The following is a 20,403-nucleotide window of genomic DNA, read 5'->3' as shown; positions in this document are numbered from 1 at the left end:
AATCTTTAAAAAAAAAATTAAACCCTGGGAAGGTTGTCAAACATATCGGATTAAAAGATTATATATCATTATGAAACAATATTAAATTATTTACTAAAAGTAACAATAAGGTATGAAACAAATATAAAGCTAGCAAAACTTTAGTTCTTAGGATAAAGAATATGGGTTTTTAATTAATCAAGTACCTGATTATTACAATATAACACATACCTATTTTTTAAATATAGAATCTTTGCTTTCCAAGCAGATACAGGAAAAACTTTTCCCTTTTTACAGACTGAAACAGAACCAAACACATTCTGTACTAATTTTACTTTTGATATTTAGATTCATTTATCTAATTAAATTCATTATTCAGCTTAACTATATAAATTCCTCTCAAGATCTTTTTACACACCTTCTTCAACTTGCAGACTCTGTGTGATATATACAATCTTTCTGTGATTTACACATTCCCTTTTAGTTTGCTTCTTAACTCATTCAGAAATAACCAACATTAGAACAAATTATTTTCTCCTTTTTCTTCAACAAGTGTTTTCAATACTTCACAGCTTCTATTACCAAATCATATAATTTCTTTCCAAATTAATTAGAATTCTTAATTCTTAGAAACTGATTTCTGGTGGCAACTAAAAGTAATTAACATTCTTTGGACTGACACTTATGAATATATTTCACAACTTTTAGAAAGATTTTTTCTACATTGGCAAAAACATTTTCAAGACATATACTTCAAATAAAGTACAAGATATATTCACTAACTATATCCATTTTCTAGCTTCCCTGAAATAAGAAGCCAAAGTAGGCAAGCTCAGATCAATTAATATTCTAATATCCTATTATTTCAAAATATTTAATAACTTTTAATAGATATTTAATAGTTTTCTAGATATTTAATAATTTTCTCTTTTCTTAGACTGTGTTTATTTATTTATTTTTAGAGAGAGAGGAAGGGAGGGAGAAAGAGAAGGAGGCAAACATCCATGTGTGGTTGCAGTTGCGTCTCATGCACTCCTACTGGGGACCTGGCCCGCAACCCAGGCATGTGCCCTGACCAGGAATCGAACCAGTGACCGTTTGGTTTACAGGCCCTCGCTCAATCCACTGAGCTACACCAGCCAGGATATTTAATAATTTTCATCATTCAGCCCAAGTTCCAAGTCATCAAAGACTTTGGAAAAACTTTGTTTAGGTATATATATATTATAATTATTGAAAAGCTTAATCAAAAACCCTTTATTTTAGTTACATCTATTTATTAGTCCTTGACAGCTCTATAAGAATTTTAAGTTAATTATTACATAAACCTTTTTTGAAAAATTTGTAAGAGATAAGTAAGTTATTCGTGCAAACCCAGGCAATATAAACATGTATTTTATGTTAATAACTTTAAAAAACATCAATTATACTTAAGCCAGCTTTAATACCAAATATTTTTCCATATAATTCTGAAAAAAATGTTTGATAAATTTTGATTTATGTATTTTTATTTTTGACAACTTTAAGGAAGCTGGAGGACAGGTGGGAAGATACCATGCTTGGCTGGCTTTAGCCACTTTTTTGAAAAGTGTCATTGTTTTTTTCACATTGATCTGGGGCAGTTGCCCTCCCTCCTCCACAGCCTGCACAGCATTTGGCATTAATTTGCCTATTGTTCCTAGGACTGCAGCAGCTCCTGGACCTCCAGGAGGAGGATTTGGAGTGTTTCAAAGACTTCTCATCTCACTTTTTCTTCCTGAGTTTTACAATTCTGGAGGGGAGTGAGATATTTTTCACCCTCTTTGAACCATCAATTTAAATCTTTTCTGAGTAGAATCCTTGAGATGTAACAACATGAAAGCTTGCACATAAGAAATCTTATTCTGCCCTGGCTGGTATAGCTCAGTGGATTGAGTGTAGACCTGCAAACCAAAGGGTTTCCAGTTCGATTCACATTCAGGGCACATACCTGGGTTGCAGGCCAGGTCCCCAGTAGGGAACGCATGAGAGGCAACCACACACTGATCACACACTGATGTTTCTCTTCCTCTTTCTCCTTCCCTCCCCCTCATTTAAAAAAGAAATCTTATTCTATTTACCATTTACCAACTGTTGGCAAAACAGTTCCAATGCAATGCAAAATGACCAGCCAGTTAAAATGTGACCTAATAGACTGTCTGATGGAATCAAGACCAAGCTGCCCATTTCAAAACAGACAACATCTAAAGGAAAGACAAACCTCATACAAATGAGCACTCTCAAGCTAAATTCTCTAAAAGGATGGGCAGAAACATTAGCATGAATGACCTTCACAAGCTCTAAATGGCACAAAGTCCAAATGGCAAAGACAGGATTCCCCCTGTGTACACAAAACAACCAAGACTAAACCAAATCCTTAAAAGATAAGAAAACAAGAAAAGAACAACTGGAACCTGTTTCATTTCAAACAGATGACAGATCTTAGAGGGCTCCCAAACAGAACAGACAGATGAGGGATCAAAAACAGAACAAATACTCAAGACCTAGAAACCTATAAACCAAAAAGTGTGCTCCAAATCCCACACTGGAGAAACAAATCCCAAACTGGAGGAACTGGGACTTTCTTAGTCACCCAGTAGTGGCTACCTCCATGAGGCACCTATTGATTCCTACAGAATCCCAGATGGTTCAAAGAATCCAAGTGGTCGTGCTGGGGGCTCCTGGTGATGCACACCAGGGACCTACCCAGTTTGAAGTTCACTGACTCCCCAGAGATCCATTTTCTTTCACGAGCAAAGTGTTTAAAGGTAGCCTGAGAGGGAGAGCAAGGAGAGTCCCCCAAATAAAGAACTCTTGGCACCTGCTGGGAAATTCCTGCAATGCCTGCCATAGGGTCAGCCTGCCACAAGCAGCTGGAACTCCAGCCCAGGAACTCCAGGCCTTAACAAACTCCATGTTCTCCTGCTGGTTTGCCAAAAATTGTAACTGAATGCAGGTCCAGATGCCTGCTGCTTCTGGCTCCCTGCTGCAATGAAAGCCAAACTCATGAGACAGGTGCTGGTGAAAAAGGAAATAGGTTTTTGTCGGGTGCCAGCAACCTGGAAGATGGGGGGACTTTCATCTCAAAGCCTATCCCAACATCTCAGTGCAGGAAGGGGTTTTTATATGGAGGGAGAACAAGGAGAATAAAGAGGTCAGGGGAGAGGCTGTGCACGTGCCGGCAGTGTCCATGGTGGTCCTAATATGGACATTTAAGGTCAGCATCCTGGAAATGGTCAGCACCAGCCAAACTGCTACAGGTAGGCAATCTGCATCACCTGAACGTATGGTCAAGGCTGTTTCTTGTACAGACAGGAAATGGAATCAATAGTGCTTATAATATGCTTACAAAGAAACTCATGTGAATCCTTTTCATCAGTTTGTTAGTACATCTTACTCTATTTCATGGTAAGTCAGAGAAGTATGATGATTTTATTCCCTGTTACATAATGAGCAATTCTCAGAAAAGTTCCTAACAAAATAAAGTGCATCTTTCCTCAATTTACCCAGGAGTTATATTTCTAGAAAAAAATTCATTACATATTAAATCCATGCAAACTCAAATAATTATGAACTAGCTTTACCTACTCTGATAGGACATTCAAATATCATGTAAGATGATGGACAATTCATTATGCATTTCAGGATTTCTTGAATCTCTGCATGCCTACTAAATACCAGTAGTAAACATCTGCTAAAGGTACTACCATCCCCACTGAGAACCACTGGTTTATAATTTGGGACACATTAAGGAGACAATGAAGGAAGACAACATAGTAGAGAAGAAAAAAACAAGGAGACTCCAAGAAAAATATAAAGTTTTACAAGAAAAGGAGTGCAATCAAGTGTATTGTGTGGTTTTGCAGTGAAAAACAGTCTTGATAATATAAACTCCATTAGTTTTCAATTTCTAGAATTAACTACTCAACAGACTGCAGAGATCTTTCCCAATCATGCTCAGTCCCATGGTTAACAAAAAAGAAGGGCAAGATGAGAAATGTAGTCTTCAGCCAGGCCATGTGCTCAACCAAAAAGTCTATTGCTTGTAAGAAGGGAAAATATATTGAAGTCAACTAACAGAAACAAATAATGTTGAATATCCATTATTCCAAGTAAAAGAAAGGGAGCCAGTTGCTTGTGTGCATGAGCTAAATCTTCCCATCCCGCCCCTTTTATAGAAAGTAATGGCTAAAGTCTAAAAAGAATGAATGAGGAAAATGGTGTGAGCATCTTATATCAATTTATGAAGATTTTGACAGATGCATTTAAAACATTAATAGTTAAGAGTAAAATAGGTTCCTTCTGGGTATGTGACAGGGAATGGAGAGGAATAGAACAGGGAATAATTGCTTATTGTTAAGATCTGCAAGACTTGGATTTTTAACCACATGAATATATTTATTATTTTAATAAGATAGCTTAAATATTTTGGCATGTTATAATTGCTCATTTAATGTATCTATGAACTTAAATAACATGGAATGAATACTATCTATATTCTACATGTATATCACCTTTTAGGCAACAACCTTATTCAAACCTAAACCACTGCCACAACTTCCTAGCTGGTCTTCTGGCTTCCACTCTTGCCCATTTAGTCTATCCTCAAGGCTGTACTACTTTGCAGAGGGCTTAAATTCCATGTAATGGTATCCCCCAGAGTTGGCAATGTAGTGGCACTATCTAATCTCAAATCGAAGAGATCTTTTCAGAATCTTAATTAAAATACTTCTTCAACTTGCTTAAACCTTGTCAATAATTGCTTCCTACCACACTTAAATTATTATCTTACCATCACCTAACCCTACCTCTCCAGACTCTTCATCTTCAAGTGGCTAATCCTAGTTTCACCCCACTTTTTGATTTATGTATTCTAACATCTGTACAAGTTCTTTAAGTTTGACAGTTTCATTCAAAACTGAAATGAAAAACAGCTAAACTTAAGTACCTAATTTAATGTCAAAAACTTGCTATTTGGACAATACTTCATGGTCTATGTCTTAATTCTACTAGATATGAAATCTATGCTTATCACTAATAATTATTTCACTTCTATAAAACAAAAGCACAACAAATATATATTCACTTACACATACACATTTATACTTATACAGTTTTTCCCACAAAAGAGTCTATACAAAGAACAGCACCGCTGAAGCTTAATTGTTGTATGGCAAAGTCACAATGTTAATAATTCAAGATGTTCATCAGATATCAAAAAGGCTGAATTCAGTATGCAAAATACAGTTTAGAAATATCAACATATGAAAAGTGGGTTAAAAATTAAAACTGAAAAAAGCAAAATAAAGTCTCAGACAGACAATGGGACAGAAAGGGGGAAGCTAGGAAAGGGTAAAGGTGGGATAAATGGTTACAGAAGGAAACGACTTGGGGTGGTGAGCAATACAACATACAGGTGATGTATTATAGAAATGTACCTCTGAAACCTATAGAATTTTATTAACCCATGTCACACCAATAAATTCAATTAAGAAAAATTAAACCTAAAATGAGTTGCTAGGGTCACCATTGTTGAAGTCACCTCTGTATTTCTGAATCCAACTAACATTTTCAATCCCCAGATTCCCTGACCTCTCACTAGCATTTGATATTGTTTTATATTCCTTTTAAATAGCTAGCCCTTCTTTTAGCTTTTGTCACACAAATCATCATAACTTACTTCTTACATATCTGGCTGTTTTCTCCATTTCCTTTGCTAGGTCAATCATCTCTCCTGTTTTTTAAATCCTGAAATTAAGGCCAAATAATTAAAACCTTCTCTTTGCTGGAATCTTTCCTTCAGCCACATCATTCAAATCCATGGCTTCACTACAATCAATTCACATTACAATTCCCAAATTTACCTCTTGTACCCAAATCTCTCCCTACAGCTCAACAAAAAAAGGTCTTTTGGATCTTTACTTATTTAAAAGACCACAAATTCAATACATCACCTATTAGATTTCAGCTTCTTATGGCAAGATCTGTGTTGGATTAAGTTGTATATCCCCATTTCACTTATCTCAAATATTTGTAAGGAAATAAAAAGAAAGGAAAAAAATAAAGTCCAAAGCCTAGGATTCTAGGATGCAGTGATCAAACTATATGGAAATTCCTATGGGATCACATCAATTCTAATTTCATAATTGAATCACATAAACTCTATTTTTCATAACTATTTGATCACATTAAAGGCCTTCCCCACTTCTGTCATTTTAGCTATATTGCTCTGATATGTAAAAGCAGAGTAGCCTTAGTTGAAACAGGGATGGAAGAACAAGAAATTGCTTTATCTCATTCTCCCTACTTACTACTGCCTGAGAATATATGTAATCCTTTAATTAAGAAATCCCAGAACTTCATGAAATACAAACTACAGTTGTTTTTGTTTTCTATTATTCAGCCCTTTGTAAGCCTTTGGATAAAGCAGTATTTTGAGTTTTACGTATGTATTTTCTAAAGGACGAAATTAAAATAAAATCCTAATCTGTTTAAATATGATTTGGAATATATTTTCCTAAATTTGTTGAAGTAGTAAGAATACAGGCTGATGGAAGAATTTAATTTTATTACCTCCTGATAAAAAAAATATATGCAGATCCATAATAGTATTTTAAAAAGTAACAACACTGTGGGCTAAATATAAACCCACTTTTCAGGAGAATGTCCACTAAGTCATAATCCATGAAGAAAATTGGACACATGGCCTCATAAAACACATGTGCCCTGCCCAGGGAATAAAAACAGTAAGCAGAACCCTGAGGAAGCAAAGGAAGATTTATATCATGTCACTCTACCTATCCGAGGCTCCCGGGTAAAAGCTGGAATACCACATAGCAAAGACATAGGAAAAAAAAAAGCAAAGGAAACAGTGAACAAAATGGGAAACAGTAAGATTAAACATATTTACATTGACTAATAAAATGTTTAAAACTCTTATTAAAGACCAGGCAAAAATTGTTTAATTAAATAATTTTTCTTTATAAAAAATAGCCCTAAAATGTGTTTACTCATACATATATATACACAGATGTATGTCTACATAGCTGTTTATATGTATATATAGGTGAACATGAGTTTAGATATGTATTTTAGATAACTATCAAAGTCTCTGAAAACTCCCCTAAAGTAGTTTCAATATTAAAATTGGACAAACTAAAATCCTTGTCTAACACACAGACCTTAAATAGATCAAAAGCTGTTTGTCACTTTTCACTAATTATAACTACAGTATATATTTAGGAATCTTCACACTATTAAGAATGTGACATCAAAATTAATAAGTTACAAATACATATACAATCACAATAAATTAAAAATACATACCATTATAATAGGATAAGTTAGCCCTTTATAGGGAAAGACACAAAAATAAGACAGAAATGATTACTATAATAATGCTAATTATATGATTTTTTATCAAAGTTTTCATTCTAAAGTCAGAATGTAACTTTTTATGTAAACTTAATTATATACTACAATAAAATAGTTCTGTGAACCATATTCTGTCAACATAAAATTAGAAATCTATTACTGAAGAGGAAACAATATTTCAACACTTGAAATAAATTACTGATCTGATTAATGATGTAAATACTGGTTCAAGGAAAAAATAAAATCTGAAATAACAGATTATTTAGCAAAAATAGCAAAAAGTAGAAGTTTCATAAGGTGGCAACATACAAATTGATGCCAAACTGTATCTAGATACAAACTCATAGCTTTGTATACTTTTGTTATTACAAAGCAGAAAAATAATCATCCTAATTAAGAAGCCAGATAAATGAAGTACTTCCTTATGTCTCCCCTTACCCAAACCATTAAAAAAATGGGAGGTGGAGAATAAAATAAAAACAAACTATTAATTTATAAAGCAACAATATAACTTATAAAGTTAACAGATATATTTATAAAAACAAGAGTATCGGGTGTATCTAGTGAATTTTTTAAAGAGAAGCTAAAATCTGAAATAAGACAAAACTAACCAACAATATTGAGAAGACAAGTGAGGAAATGTATCCAACACTATGTTAATACACCTGGAAATCTAGAAATGGGCCAATTTTCTGATATCATGCAATTATCATATTTGAATCTGGAATAAAAAGGAAATCTAGCCCTGGATGGTATAGCTCAGTGGATTGAGTACAGGCCTGTGAACCAAAAGGTCACCGATTTGATTCCCAGTCAGGGCATATGTCTGGGTTGCAGGCCAGTAGGGGGCATGCAAGAGGCAACCACACATTGATGTTTCTCTCCCTCTCTTTTTCCCTCCTTTCCCCTGTCTAAAAATAAATAAAATCTTTAAAAAAAGAAAAGAAAGAAATCTAGTAGGCTAAAGGAAGGAAATAAAAAATCTAAAACAGGTTCTACATGTAGTTAATTTCATAAGTGATTTTTTTCATTTCAAAAGTCCAAGTATACTCCTTTAAGCATTTATTTTTTTTACATAATTAAAAAACTGTTCTAGAGCACTGAAAGTTACAATGTTTCTCACTTAACACTGTTCTTAAAACCTAACCTGTGACAATGACTGCCCCCATATGATAAAGACCATTTCCTTAAAAATACAGATATAAAAATAAAAAATTAGAAGTGGAGGAAACTCAAAATCAAAGGTATATAAAAAAAACAACTGACTATAACCAGGTAAGAATTACCCTAGAAATGCAAATATGGATTAATAGGAAACCTAGCAATCTGTCACAGCAGTAAAATAAAACTAGGCAATCACTTCAATTGATACAAGAAATTGATAACATTCATTTCTTTATGTCCCTTGCTGTAGGGGACATATCAGTGAAAACATTGCTGCGTGGAATATCTGAGATTTTCCTATGTTCTTCTCTAGAACTTTTATGGTGTCACCACTTATATTTAAGTCTTTCATCCACCTTGAATTTATATTTGTGTATGGTGTAAGCTGGTGATTGAGTTTCATTTTTTGGTATGTAGCTGTCCAGATCTCCCAATACCATCTGTTGAAGAGGCTACTTTTACTCCATTTTATGCTTCCTCCCCCTTTGCCAAATATTAATTGACTGTAGAGACTTGGGTTTATTTCTGGGCTCTCTATTCTGTTGCATTGGTCTGTGCGTCTGTTCTTATGCCAGTACCAGGCTGTTCTGATTACAGTGGCCTTGTAATACAGTTTGATATCAGGTATTGTGATCCCTCCTACTTTGTTCTTTCTCAGGATTGCTACAGCTGCTCGGGGTCATTTATGGTTCCATATAAATTTTTGAAATGTTTGTTCTATGTCTGTGAAATTTGCCATTGGTATTTTTAAGGATTGTGTTGGATCTGTAAATTGCTTTGGGTAGTGTGGACACTTTGATGTTAATTCTTCCGATCTATGAACACGGTAGATGCTTCCATTTGTTTGTGTCTTCCTTAAATTTCTTTCTTCAGTGTTGTGTAGTTTTCTGAATACGGGTCTTTTAATTTCCTTGGTTAAGCTTATTCCTAGGTACTTTATTTTTCTTGTTGCTATATCAAATGGGATATTTTTCCTGCTTTCTGTTTTTAATATTTCCTTGTTGGTGTACAAAAATGCCTTTGAATTTCTGAATATTGACTTTGTTTCCCCCTGTTTTGCCAAATTCACTTATTAGGTCAAGTAGTTTTTTGATGGAGTCTATAGGATTTTCTATGTACACTATCATGTCATCTGCAAGCAATGACAGTTTTCCTTCCTCCTTTCCAATTTGGATACCTTTTATTTTTTCTGGTCTTATCGCTGTGACTAGGACTTCAAATACTATGTTCAATAGAAGTGGTGAAAGCAGACACCATTGTCTTGTTCCTAGTCTTAGTGGGAAAGCTTTTAGTTTTTGCCCATTGAGTATGATGTTGGCTGTTGCTCTCATATATGGCTTTTATTATATTGAGGAATTCTCCCTCTATTCCCACTTTACTGAGTGTTTTCATCATAAATAGGTGCTGTACCTTATTCAAAGCTTTTTCCACATCTATTAACACAATCATGTGATTTTTATCTTTCCTTTTATGTGATATATTACATTTATTGATTTGCAAATATTGTACCATCCTTGCATCCCTGAGATGAATCCCACAATCAAATATTGCAGATACTTTTTATCCTCTTAATATAATAAAAATAATTATTTAAACAAGAAAACCTACCCTAAAATACTAACCAACAATGTTATTCATTGATAGAATACCAAAACCATTTCTAGTAAAGCCTGAAGCAATACAAATGTATTGGCAACAGGCACAAACACTGTTCTGGACATTCTTACAAATAAAGTGACAAGTGAAACAGAAAAGATACAGTTACAGATCAGGACCAGGCAACAGTCATCACTATTTGCAGATAATTCAACTGCCTACCTATGAAATCTAGAAGGATCATGTACTAACTACTGAAACAATTAGCATATAGTAATATGACCAGTTATAAATTGCAGTCAAAGAATTTTGCATGTACCCATCATACTAGGTAAAAAGTCACAATAACAGAAATGATAAAATGCTTAAAAATAACCTTGATTATAAATACAAGGTATCTATATAATGAAAACTACAAAACATCACAAAGACATAAGAGGCTTAACTGAATGAAGAGACATGCTACGTTCCTAGAAGACTGAACAGATAAACACAATCACTGTTTCCCACACAGGCTGAATTAAATGGACAGAAATGTAATAGCATCTAATTTGGAGCATATGCATTTAGTGGGCACATACTGAGCACTTCACATGCATCATCTCATTTAATCTTAAGAATCATATGAGATCATTATCCCCATTTTATAAATGAAAAAACTTAGTCCCAGAGGTGTAAAATGCCTTGTTCACAAAATGAATGAAAACTAGAAATGAATGAGGCCCAGGCTGTCTGTGCCAAAGAGTGATTTCCTAGCCAATATGCATTATTTTTAAAAAGAGAGAGGGGAGGAGAGAAAGATTAAAGGAATTCCTGACACAGAACTGGGAACTGACCCTATCACATATTAAATATATGGTAAAATTAAATCAAAATTATATGGTAATAGCAAAAGGAAAAGCAAACTAGATTAATTAATCTGAATAGGTAACATAGAAACAGATATAAAGAGAAACATATATACACATTATACTGTATTGTCCAGGGAAAGTCTAGCCATTGTTAATAGAATGAGAATAGTTTACACAACATTGATGTAACCTGGCAGCCAAGGGGAGTGGACTGGAATGCACATGTGTGAACAATGATGACTTCGCTGTACTAGTCAGTCGGGGTGGCAGACACCAGTGAGTGAGCATGTGTACTGTATGGCTGTCACATTCAAAATGACTGAGTAGAGCAACGAATCTACATTGGATTTTGCGTTAAGTTTGAACATTCCTCTGCCAAAACTGTTTGGATGACTCAGAAGGCCACAGATGTGGGCAACTGGTGATTGGCAGCTTCATCACAACTAAGCGCCCGCTCATGCATCACATCTTGTGTAGAGTTTTTTGGCGAAACATCAAATCACCTAGGTGACTCATCCTCCTTACAACCCAGATTTGGCACCCTGTGACTTTAGGCTTTTCCCAAAACTAAAATCACCTTCGAAAGGGAAGAGGTTTCAGACTGTCGATGAGATCCAGGAAAATACAATACAATAGGGCAGCTGATGGCAAGTGGGAGAACTGTGTGAGGTCTCAAGGTGCCTACTTTGAAGGAAACTAAGGTGTCATTGTCCTATATACAATGCTTCTTGTATCTTGTACCTTCAATAAATGTCTCTATTTTTCATATTATATGGCTAGATACCTTCTGGACAGATCTCGTATGTTACTGAACATTAGCCCATGAGAGAATTTCTGTTTGTTCTATTCTTTACTATATTCTCAGCACATCAAACAGTGCTAAACTCTCATAATAGGGGCTCAAATATTTGACCAATGAATTAATGAAGGAAAGAATATGAACAATTTGGCCTTGCAGCTTAGTAATGAGAGTAGAGCTTAATTAAAAATTAGGCTGCAAGAATTGCTTGACTCTCTGGGGTATAAAGTCAACTCCTTGTGTCAAAAATTAGTTCCAGATGGGAAATTAATTGTCCAAAAGCATAAATGAGAACTAAGTTTTTAGGGTAAATGGACATATACTTAAAATCAAAATGAAAGGCAGACTATAGATACACCCTCTGCAAAGGAACACTATCCTTACCATATTAATAAAGGGTTCACATTGATAAGTAAAACCAAAATCTCAAAGGGAAAATAGGAAAAGGATATCAGACCATACACATAAACACATTTATCTTCATAAGCAATCAGAAAGGAGCAAATTAAATATTATCTCAGCTCTCAAATTGGCAAAGATGGCCTTTAAATTGTTTATACCCTTTGCCCCATAACATTTTCACTGTAAAAATTCATCACTAACTTGAAGGTTATAAAAATATTCAAGCCGTAAAGTTTACAAAGTGATGTGATAAAGAATCAAGAAGCAAAGCAGAGCATCAATGATGCTCTACAAAGAAGAAGACTCCCAACATCCAACTAATGCAGTTTGAAGAAAATAGGTGCTTTCCTCACTATCCACCTAATGTTAGAATTTTGGAAACTGCAAAAACTATCAGAACATTTGAACACACATCTTGTTTAAGTTACTTTAATTAATTAACTTAAAACAATTACTTGGGAATGGCTCCTAAATTTGACTTTTTGAAAAACCTATAAGCATTACTACTGCATACCTGAAAAACATCACACCCACTAATAATCTTGGAAGACCTTTGTGAAATTTACTCTTCAGATAGACATTACTCAGTGTAGACTCCAATTCAGAGATTTCACTATGTTCTCCTCCCACGTTCATGGTGGAATGGAAAACAACACTCAGGTTTACCCTCAGCATCCTGTTTTCTGTTGCTAATGTAGTTATTTATGGTTTTATGAATAAATTACACAACTGCTAATGTAATTTAATCACCCTAGCATATCACCTAATTGATGGTATTTGTCTTTGTCTGCCTTACTTATCTCATGTAACATAATGCCCCACAGGTCCATCCACATTGTTGCAAATGGTAAGATTTTGTTATTTTTATGGCCAAGTAATATTCCATTACACACACACAGATTCAAAAAACAGAATTTATAAAAAATTATATATTTATTCTTACATGTTAAAACTTAAAGTCACCTTCAAAGTACCCTCCATTTAATGCAATACACAATATAAAACATTTTTTCTACTGCTCACAAGTTTTTGAACTCATCAATTCTGATGCCTTTTAGTGCTTCTGCCATTAATATTTATTTCATCTCTTCCACATTGGCAAGATGCTTCCCTTTGAGGACTTTTTCATACAGGGAAACAATATCACACAAAAAAATCACTCAGGGCAAAACTGGGTGAATAAAGAGGGTGCGGGTACTGGGGTCATGCTGTTTTTGGTCAAGTATGCTCATAAATAACCCATCATGAAATGGGCAAATGCTTTGAGAGACTCTTCCAGAAAATTTCACTGAAGCCGAGTGCAGCCTCTCACAACCATGCCAGCGGGTACAGATGGGTTCCTATAACACTCACCTAGTGGAGGAAGCCTGCATTATAACACTATGAGGCCTACACTCTAGAAGATAATTTCAGGGTTTTTTAGGGGTCCCCTCCTCATTACATTGGTGTATACACACATATTTACAAACATCACATCATCTTTATCCACTCACCTACTAGTGGACACTTAGGCTACTTCCATATCTTCACTATTGTAAATAATGCTGCAATGGACAAAGGGATGCATATATCTTTTTGAATTAGTGTTCTGGATTTCTTTGGATAAATACCCAGAATTGTAATTGCTGGGTCATGACATAGTTATAATTTTTTGAAGAACCTCCACAGTTTTTCCATTTTTATTTTATTCTTATATATGGTGTGAGAAAGTGGTCTAGTTTCATTTTCTGCATATATCTGTCCAGTTTCCCCAATCCCATTCATTGAAGAAACTGTGTTTACCCCAATGTATATGCTTTCCTCCTTTTTCATAGATTAATTGACTACATAGGTATGGGTATTTTTTCTGGTCTGTCTGTTCTGTTCTATTGATCTATATGTCTGTTTTTATGCCAGTACCATGCTGTTTTGATTATCACAGCCTTATAGTATAATTTGATAATAGGTAGCATGATACCGTCTACCCTGTTTTTTTTCAAGACCGCTGTGGCTATTTGGAGTCTTTTGTGGTTCCTGGAATATTAAAGATGTGTAAGGTTTTTTTGTCCTTATTAGAGCATCCCTATTGCCTTTTCCTTTAATATGGAATGTAGTTTAATTACACAATGATCTTAATTATTGTAAGTATTTTCACCTTGCTTAGGTAAAAATAAGCTATTTCCCAGTAGTTCCCTCTAAAACAATGGTTCTCAACCTTGGTTGTGCACAGAATCACCTGTGAAGCTTTAAGACTACCCAGGTGAGATTGAGTTGATTACTCTGGGGTACAACCTAGATAATGGATTTTTTTTTAAAGTTCCCTAAGGTGTTTCTAATGTACAACTAACGATAAGCATCACAGGTGTTTTTCTTTTCAGGAAAAAAAAATCATATCCAAATCCTTAGGTAACTTAAACAATGATCATAAAATGAAATTTTAAGATATTTCCATAATTTTTCTGTAGCTAATTTCTTTAATATAAAAGTAACTCTTTCCCTAAGCTGAGGGGATCACCTTAGCAGTCAGGAGATTTTTTTTAAAAATCAGAGAGGACTACCATATCCAAAGAGGGATAAAACTGTCTACCTTACTGTAGTATTAACATTCAAATGGAAGGTATAGGCAAGAGACCACTGTGAATTATTTCACCCAATATTATTTCCCTGCAATGCTCTCTTCCTGATCAATTTTACCTACAGAGCATACCTCCCCATCATCTGCAATTTCACAGTATTATTTGTATACATTACTTGAATTTAGAATGAACAAGAAAAATTATGCAAATAAATGGGGGTGATTATATAAAAAGTTTAATAAGGCACAATTTAATGTGATTACCATGACAATGTACATATTGTAGAAACACAAAGAACAGGGGTATATGAAACATATGAAAAGTTTTTAGGCACCACTTTAATCTTTTTAATTCCTTCTTCATTATTTCTAGTTTAAAAAATAGTTGGCTCCATCTCAACATCTGACTTGAACTTAATAAAAACAGAAATAATGAACACAGCAACCACTAACCAGAAACCTCCAGACTCCTGGCTAACCAAAAGTATAAGCACGTTAAGTCATGCACATGTTAAAGACAGTTATAATTTGAGAATTGAAGTCTGTAAATCCACGTCTATGTGAGTGAATGTACTGAATGCCTTCTGTGGGGTCCTTATGTTTGTCGGATTCTCCCTACCTTCTAACCACTATGAACTCCTTTACTTACTTTTTTCACCAGGATCTCAATGTTTTCCCAAGATTCACCAAAGAAATTGCCTTTGTTAAGTAATAACTGACTTGCTTTACCTTAACTGAGTTGCTTTATCTGTGTCACTGTTCTCCCTTTTCAACACTGATTCCACCTTTAACCAATGATACAGAATCACTCAAATTCATCATTAACTGCTATTAGTTAATGTTGTGGTGGTGCAAAAGTAATCAAAGTAAATAAGCATCAGAGGCTGAAGAACCATCCAGAGATAAAGTTATTTTGCCATTGGCAGTTTACTTCATATTCATACCATGTATGTTCACTTAAGTGGTGTGACCACCTGGAACAGAGCCTTGTCAGTGTCTCATCCACACTACCCCCCCACCCCCAGAACTTTCTGTAAAGTCATCAGTAGTCAGTCAGATGGCTGAATTGGCATAGGCCAACAACTGTTATTCCTCAGAGTTGAAATTTTCTAGCCAAAAATCAAAGACAGACATGTTTTAGTCAACTATGAGTTTAATGCTATTAAATTTTCTCAACTCATGGATAAACCATTGACTAGCTTTGTGGACCATTTTCCCCAAATGACAAACAACAACTCTGCAGCTCTTCATAGCCACTCACCAGTCCTAACAGTCAGAGGGCTCCGACCAGCAAGGCAAGACTCTTATCTCTGTGAATCATTTTCTTCACTAAAGAAGGACCCTTTCAGATCCCAACTTCTGAGTTTCTAAATTCTCAAAGTTGAAAGAAGTAGTACCATGTATTTCAATGACAAAAATTTAAACTATTAAATCCTTTTACAAGATGTCTGACTACTTGAAGACAGAATAAAAATTTATAATAGATTGTGATTCTGCAATTATCCTGTTACTTTCCCAACTGTATAATTGGGAAAGTAACACAAGTCTGATGCACAAGACTGGCTTGTACATCAAGTTAACAAGAATATAGTTAATTCCCACTTTGCTTTTTCCTATGAGGAAATCTGACCATCAAAAATTGCTCCAGCTCCCCTTAGCAAGCAGCAGGTTAAAAAAAAAAACATGAGGCCTTTTGAATAAGTTTGAATACAGGAACTACTACGTTGTGTGGAGTCTCAACCTTAATTAAAAAATTCACAAAAGTTAATCAGAACTCAATGCTCTCAACGTTTAGAAAAATTTCCAAGCATTCCAAATATTTTTGAACAGAACACAAGCAGCAGTCTTGGGAATACACCTGTTTACCAACTCAATTTCTGGAGAAACAAACATTCTACAGGTATACCTCATTTTACTGCACTCAGTATTAAAATGATGTTCTATTTCGCTTCAGATTTCTGGGTTTTGTTGTTGTTGGGGTTTTTTTGGATACACAAACTAAAGGCAAGTCCCTCCACCAGCAAAAAGATTAAGATTTGTTTTATTGCAGTGGTCTGAAAGGGAATTTGCAATCATCTCTGAGGTACGGCGCCTGTAATTAAATAGGAGTCTAGAGATCTGACCTAGTTGAAGGGTGAGTTTGTTTCATTAACAAAATGCAACAAGTATGTACAGTATAAATCAGCTACTAATAAGTGACTTGTTGCAAAAGAAAACATGTTCAAGGATAGTATTCCAAACATGAAGTGAATCTGAATGTGACCACACTATGTTTTTAGGACTTTACTAAATAAACTTAAGTGCAATGAATGAAAAAAACTGAATGATATTCACACTTTTATGACTACCTATCACAACACACACGTTAAAATTTACACTTAGTTGAAGAATGACTACTGAAATTGAAAATCACCTGACCTACAGAGTTGGGAAGAGGTAAGGGGTGACTGTAATGCAACTCTGCCAAAGTGACAGATGAGAAAGTAAGGTACTCACCTAGGAGTGGATGGAAGGTTCACAAAAGTCCTCCAGGGGCACTCAAAACTGATTTGAGGAATGGTGTCTTTGACCATGCCAATTGGTTTGGGATTAGAAAATGCTACTCTGACACATTTCTCTTCTCCAAAATGAGAGGTGTGCACAGGAGGTTCCCTACATCTTTTTCAGCTCTGCCTTTCTGTGACTCTGAATTACCTAGAGGGTTAGGTACTTGGATCTGTGTAATTAGCTGCCAGCTGTAGAGAATCATCCTACAAGCAAGACCAGAGAATGAATTATTCGAAACAACTACTTAGTTTAATCCTGTTTTAAGAGGATGGGTATTTGGGTGTAGGAGGGTGTTGGTTAGACTGTATTTACACTGAACTACAGTCTTTCAAAATTCAATTCAAAAGCTCTCCAATTTCTAAGAAATGCCTCACACGCTGAAGTTAATACTTTGGGAAACTAATGCCATCTGTGCATCTAGGTATGCCTTAGGAAAATTGCAGTCTCTCTGGGTCTTCACATCTTGTCCCAAATCAAGGGGACTGTTACAGATTTCTTCTGAACCTTCTAGATTAGCATTCTACTAAAAAGGTTTTCTAGACTGTTTTTGTTGAAAACACCCAGTTAGGGCAATTGCAGTCATTACTTCTGTCTGCTATAGAACCTTAAACCCCTCGGGCCTTGTTTTAAAACTAAAGTTGGCACACAATGCACCTGAAACAAACTCCTTACTTCTTTTGGAGGGAAAAGGAGAGAAAAACATTTGTATTGAAATGGTTATGCACCAATCCTTTATTTTTATCAGTAGTGCAATTTCACTGGGCCAGCCCTGACCAGAATTACTAACTCCCACCACAAAGCTGCATACACTTCTGCAGTATTTAGATTTGATGTCCTAGCTATTAAGCAGTATAGAAAACTTGTCAATTTCACTTTGTTTCTTATTCACCGAGAAACATTTCCGCCCCTCAGCCTTAGTGAAGACTTCCCAATTGGAAGTGTCCCAATTCTACTTGTTTCGTCTAGACACACACTCATTCAGACCCACGGCAAAGTCCAGCTCCAGCTGGGCTAGGTGAAAGGATGCGCCACTGCCGTTAGAAATTAAAGTTGACGGGAGCTACGTTGTAAGCCGGCCAGAGCCCGACCTGCCCGCCGGGTGCACCGCCGCACAGCCAGAGCTGCCGGGTCGGTCTGGGTCTCACGTACGCCAAGAGACAGGTTCCACCAAGCCGGGGGTGAACGAACACACGTCTCCTGCAACCCCATGCGCAGCTGGTTGAAACACTGTCCTCCCCGCAAGGGTTCACTTGCCCTCAAAGACTAACAAAAATACAGCGTCCTGCGCTAATCAGAGGCACAGTGAAGGTCCCCCAGAGCTCTCCCCGGAGAAAACCTCGGGGAGGAACAAGTGGGAGGAGGCGCACGGTCCTGCAACCAACTCACCTTCTGTTGCCTCCGGGCCATGTCAGTGGGCTGTTTGGCGTTGAAGGGGTATGCGATGCATCTCACGACTAAGACGTAGAGCTGCAGGCGGATCCTCCGATCTTGCTCCTCGTCCAACTGCCGCTCGGGCTCTTCTCGCCCCTCACTGACGACCGAGGGGCTCGGGCTCCTGGGTCTGGCCGCGCCGCTGCCCGCGCGCCCCGGCGTGTCCCGCCGCCCTTCCCGAGCCGGCGCCGGCGGCGCTCGCTGGGAACCGCCAGCCGCCACCAGTACATCGCGGGTCTCCTCTTCCAGCCCCTCGTCCGACTCCTCTTCGCTGGAAGAAGGGTCCAGCATGGTGCTCCGGCAGCCGCGCCGCTCGGCCCCCACCCCCAGGTGCCTCAGCCGCGGCAGCTGCGCCCGCGAGTCGGAGGGTGCCTCGCGGCTGGCAACCGCGGCCACAGAACGAAAGGGAAACTGGCCAGAGCTTTCCGGACACGTCGAGTTAGACACACGAGTATTTCCTACCACCAGGGCCAAAGGGGCGGGCAGGCGCCTGGAGGAGGACGTGGATGGGGAGAGGGGAGCCGCTGGGATTAAATAGGCGGAGTTACCGTTGGGGGTGAGCCCGAGCGCCTCAGGAATTAATCAGGCCAGGGCCAGGGCCAGGGCCAGGGCCCGCCCACCCCGCCCAGGGACCGCCAGGGCGGGGAGCACCCGAACGCAGGTGGGTAACCTGTGGCGCCTACAACAAGCAACACGTGGAATGGAATTTTGAGGAGCGGGCGCGGGGCCGCGGAGTGCGCGTGCGCGCGCTGCTGCGCTGCGGGACCCATTGCAAAGGTGCCAGAGAGTGCAGTTTGCAAAGGCGGGAAGCGACTGAACACGCTGGCTCTGTTTTCGCCCGCCTAGGGTTGTTTGGACTACCGGGACCACACGACCTCCATCCTCTTTTTTTCTAGCAAGATTCCAGAGGAGTGAGAGATTAGCCCCCACCACCCCCCAGGTGAAGGGAGCCCCCAGAACCTCTCTCGGACCCGAACCTGATACGTAGAGTTGAACTCCAGCGCGGAAAAGTGGGGCGAGAGCCGTTCACCTCCAAATAACATTGGGAAGAGACTTTGAAAAGTCTGTCACTCTGCTCTGCTGCTGTTTGAAGGTGAAGTTCAAATTATAACAGTCAGAGAAATGTTCTTGAAAAAAAAAAGCAAAACGCTCGAGGCTTTTTTTAACTGTTTTTATTCTTGTAGACGCAGGAAGCAAGATAGATTTTATACTTACGAAATGGCACACTGATTCAGCTCCCGCCGTATTGTTCGATTATTTTCTGGGTTGGGATGCAGTTGACTCAAGACAGGTAGTGTAGTGTAGACATTTATTCAGCAAATGTTTGAATGCATTCCCAGGTCCAGCACTGTTAAGTAGTGAGACTATCCCGCTATGCAATAAGGCACACAGCACTTGGTCACTCTTGGTTCTGGCCTCAAGTGGGCGTCTGGTACCCTAAGTCTGTCTTAACTGCCAAGATTTCTCATTCCCAAGGCTGGAACCGCCTGGGAGTTTCTGTGATTTTGTTTCTGATATTTTTAATCTGGACAGAGTGGGGAAATCGGGAAAACAGTGCATTCAACACACGATGCAGTGTGCAGTGGCCAAGCTGGCAGGGATGTGATAAAGCTCAGTGAAAGTATCACCAAGCAGATGAAATTACTGGCTCTGAGCTCTTGTACCCCGTAGCCAAATAGCAATTTGAG

The 20,403-nt window shown here is 37.4% G+C and overlaps 1 protein-coding gene across 18 annotated transcripts in view; it reads right to left on the bottom strand.

Annotated features, from left to right (window-relative positions):
- The window catches only part of CADPS2 (calcium dependent secretion activator 2), a 586,770-nt gene extending 567,509 nt beyond the window's left edge, over positions 1-19,261 (bottom strand). For 7 of the 18 annotated variants that reach the window (XM_045846989.1, XM_045847028.1, XM_045847014.1 and 4 more), the window contains exon 1: positions 18,671-19,260. In XM_045846989.1, the coding sequence (XP_045702945.1) occupies positions 18,671-19,006 (336 nt within the window). In that variant the 5' untranslated portion in view covers positions 19,007-19,260. Of the gene's footprint in view, positions 1-18,670 lie in introns of all 18 variants that reach the window. The other 11 variants (XM_045847029.1, XM_045847037.1, XM_045847053.1 and 8 more) reach the window with 3 other exon arrangements.
- Positions 19,262-20,403: the final 1,142 nt, after the last annotated feature.

The sequence above is a fragment of the Phyllostomus hastatus genome, unplaced genomic scaffold (assembly GCF_019186645.2).
Source record: "Phyllostomus hastatus isolate PE091 unplaced genomic scaffold, TTU_PhHast_1.1 phas_contig_118, whole genome shotgun sequence".
Classification (NCBI taxonomy): domain Eukaryota; kingdom Metazoa; phylum Chordata; class Mammalia; order Chiroptera; family Phyllostomidae; genus Phyllostomus; species Phyllostomus hastatus.
The sequence above is the reverse complement of the archived record's forward strand: the minus strand, read 5'-3'. Positions and strand labels throughout refer to the sequence as shown.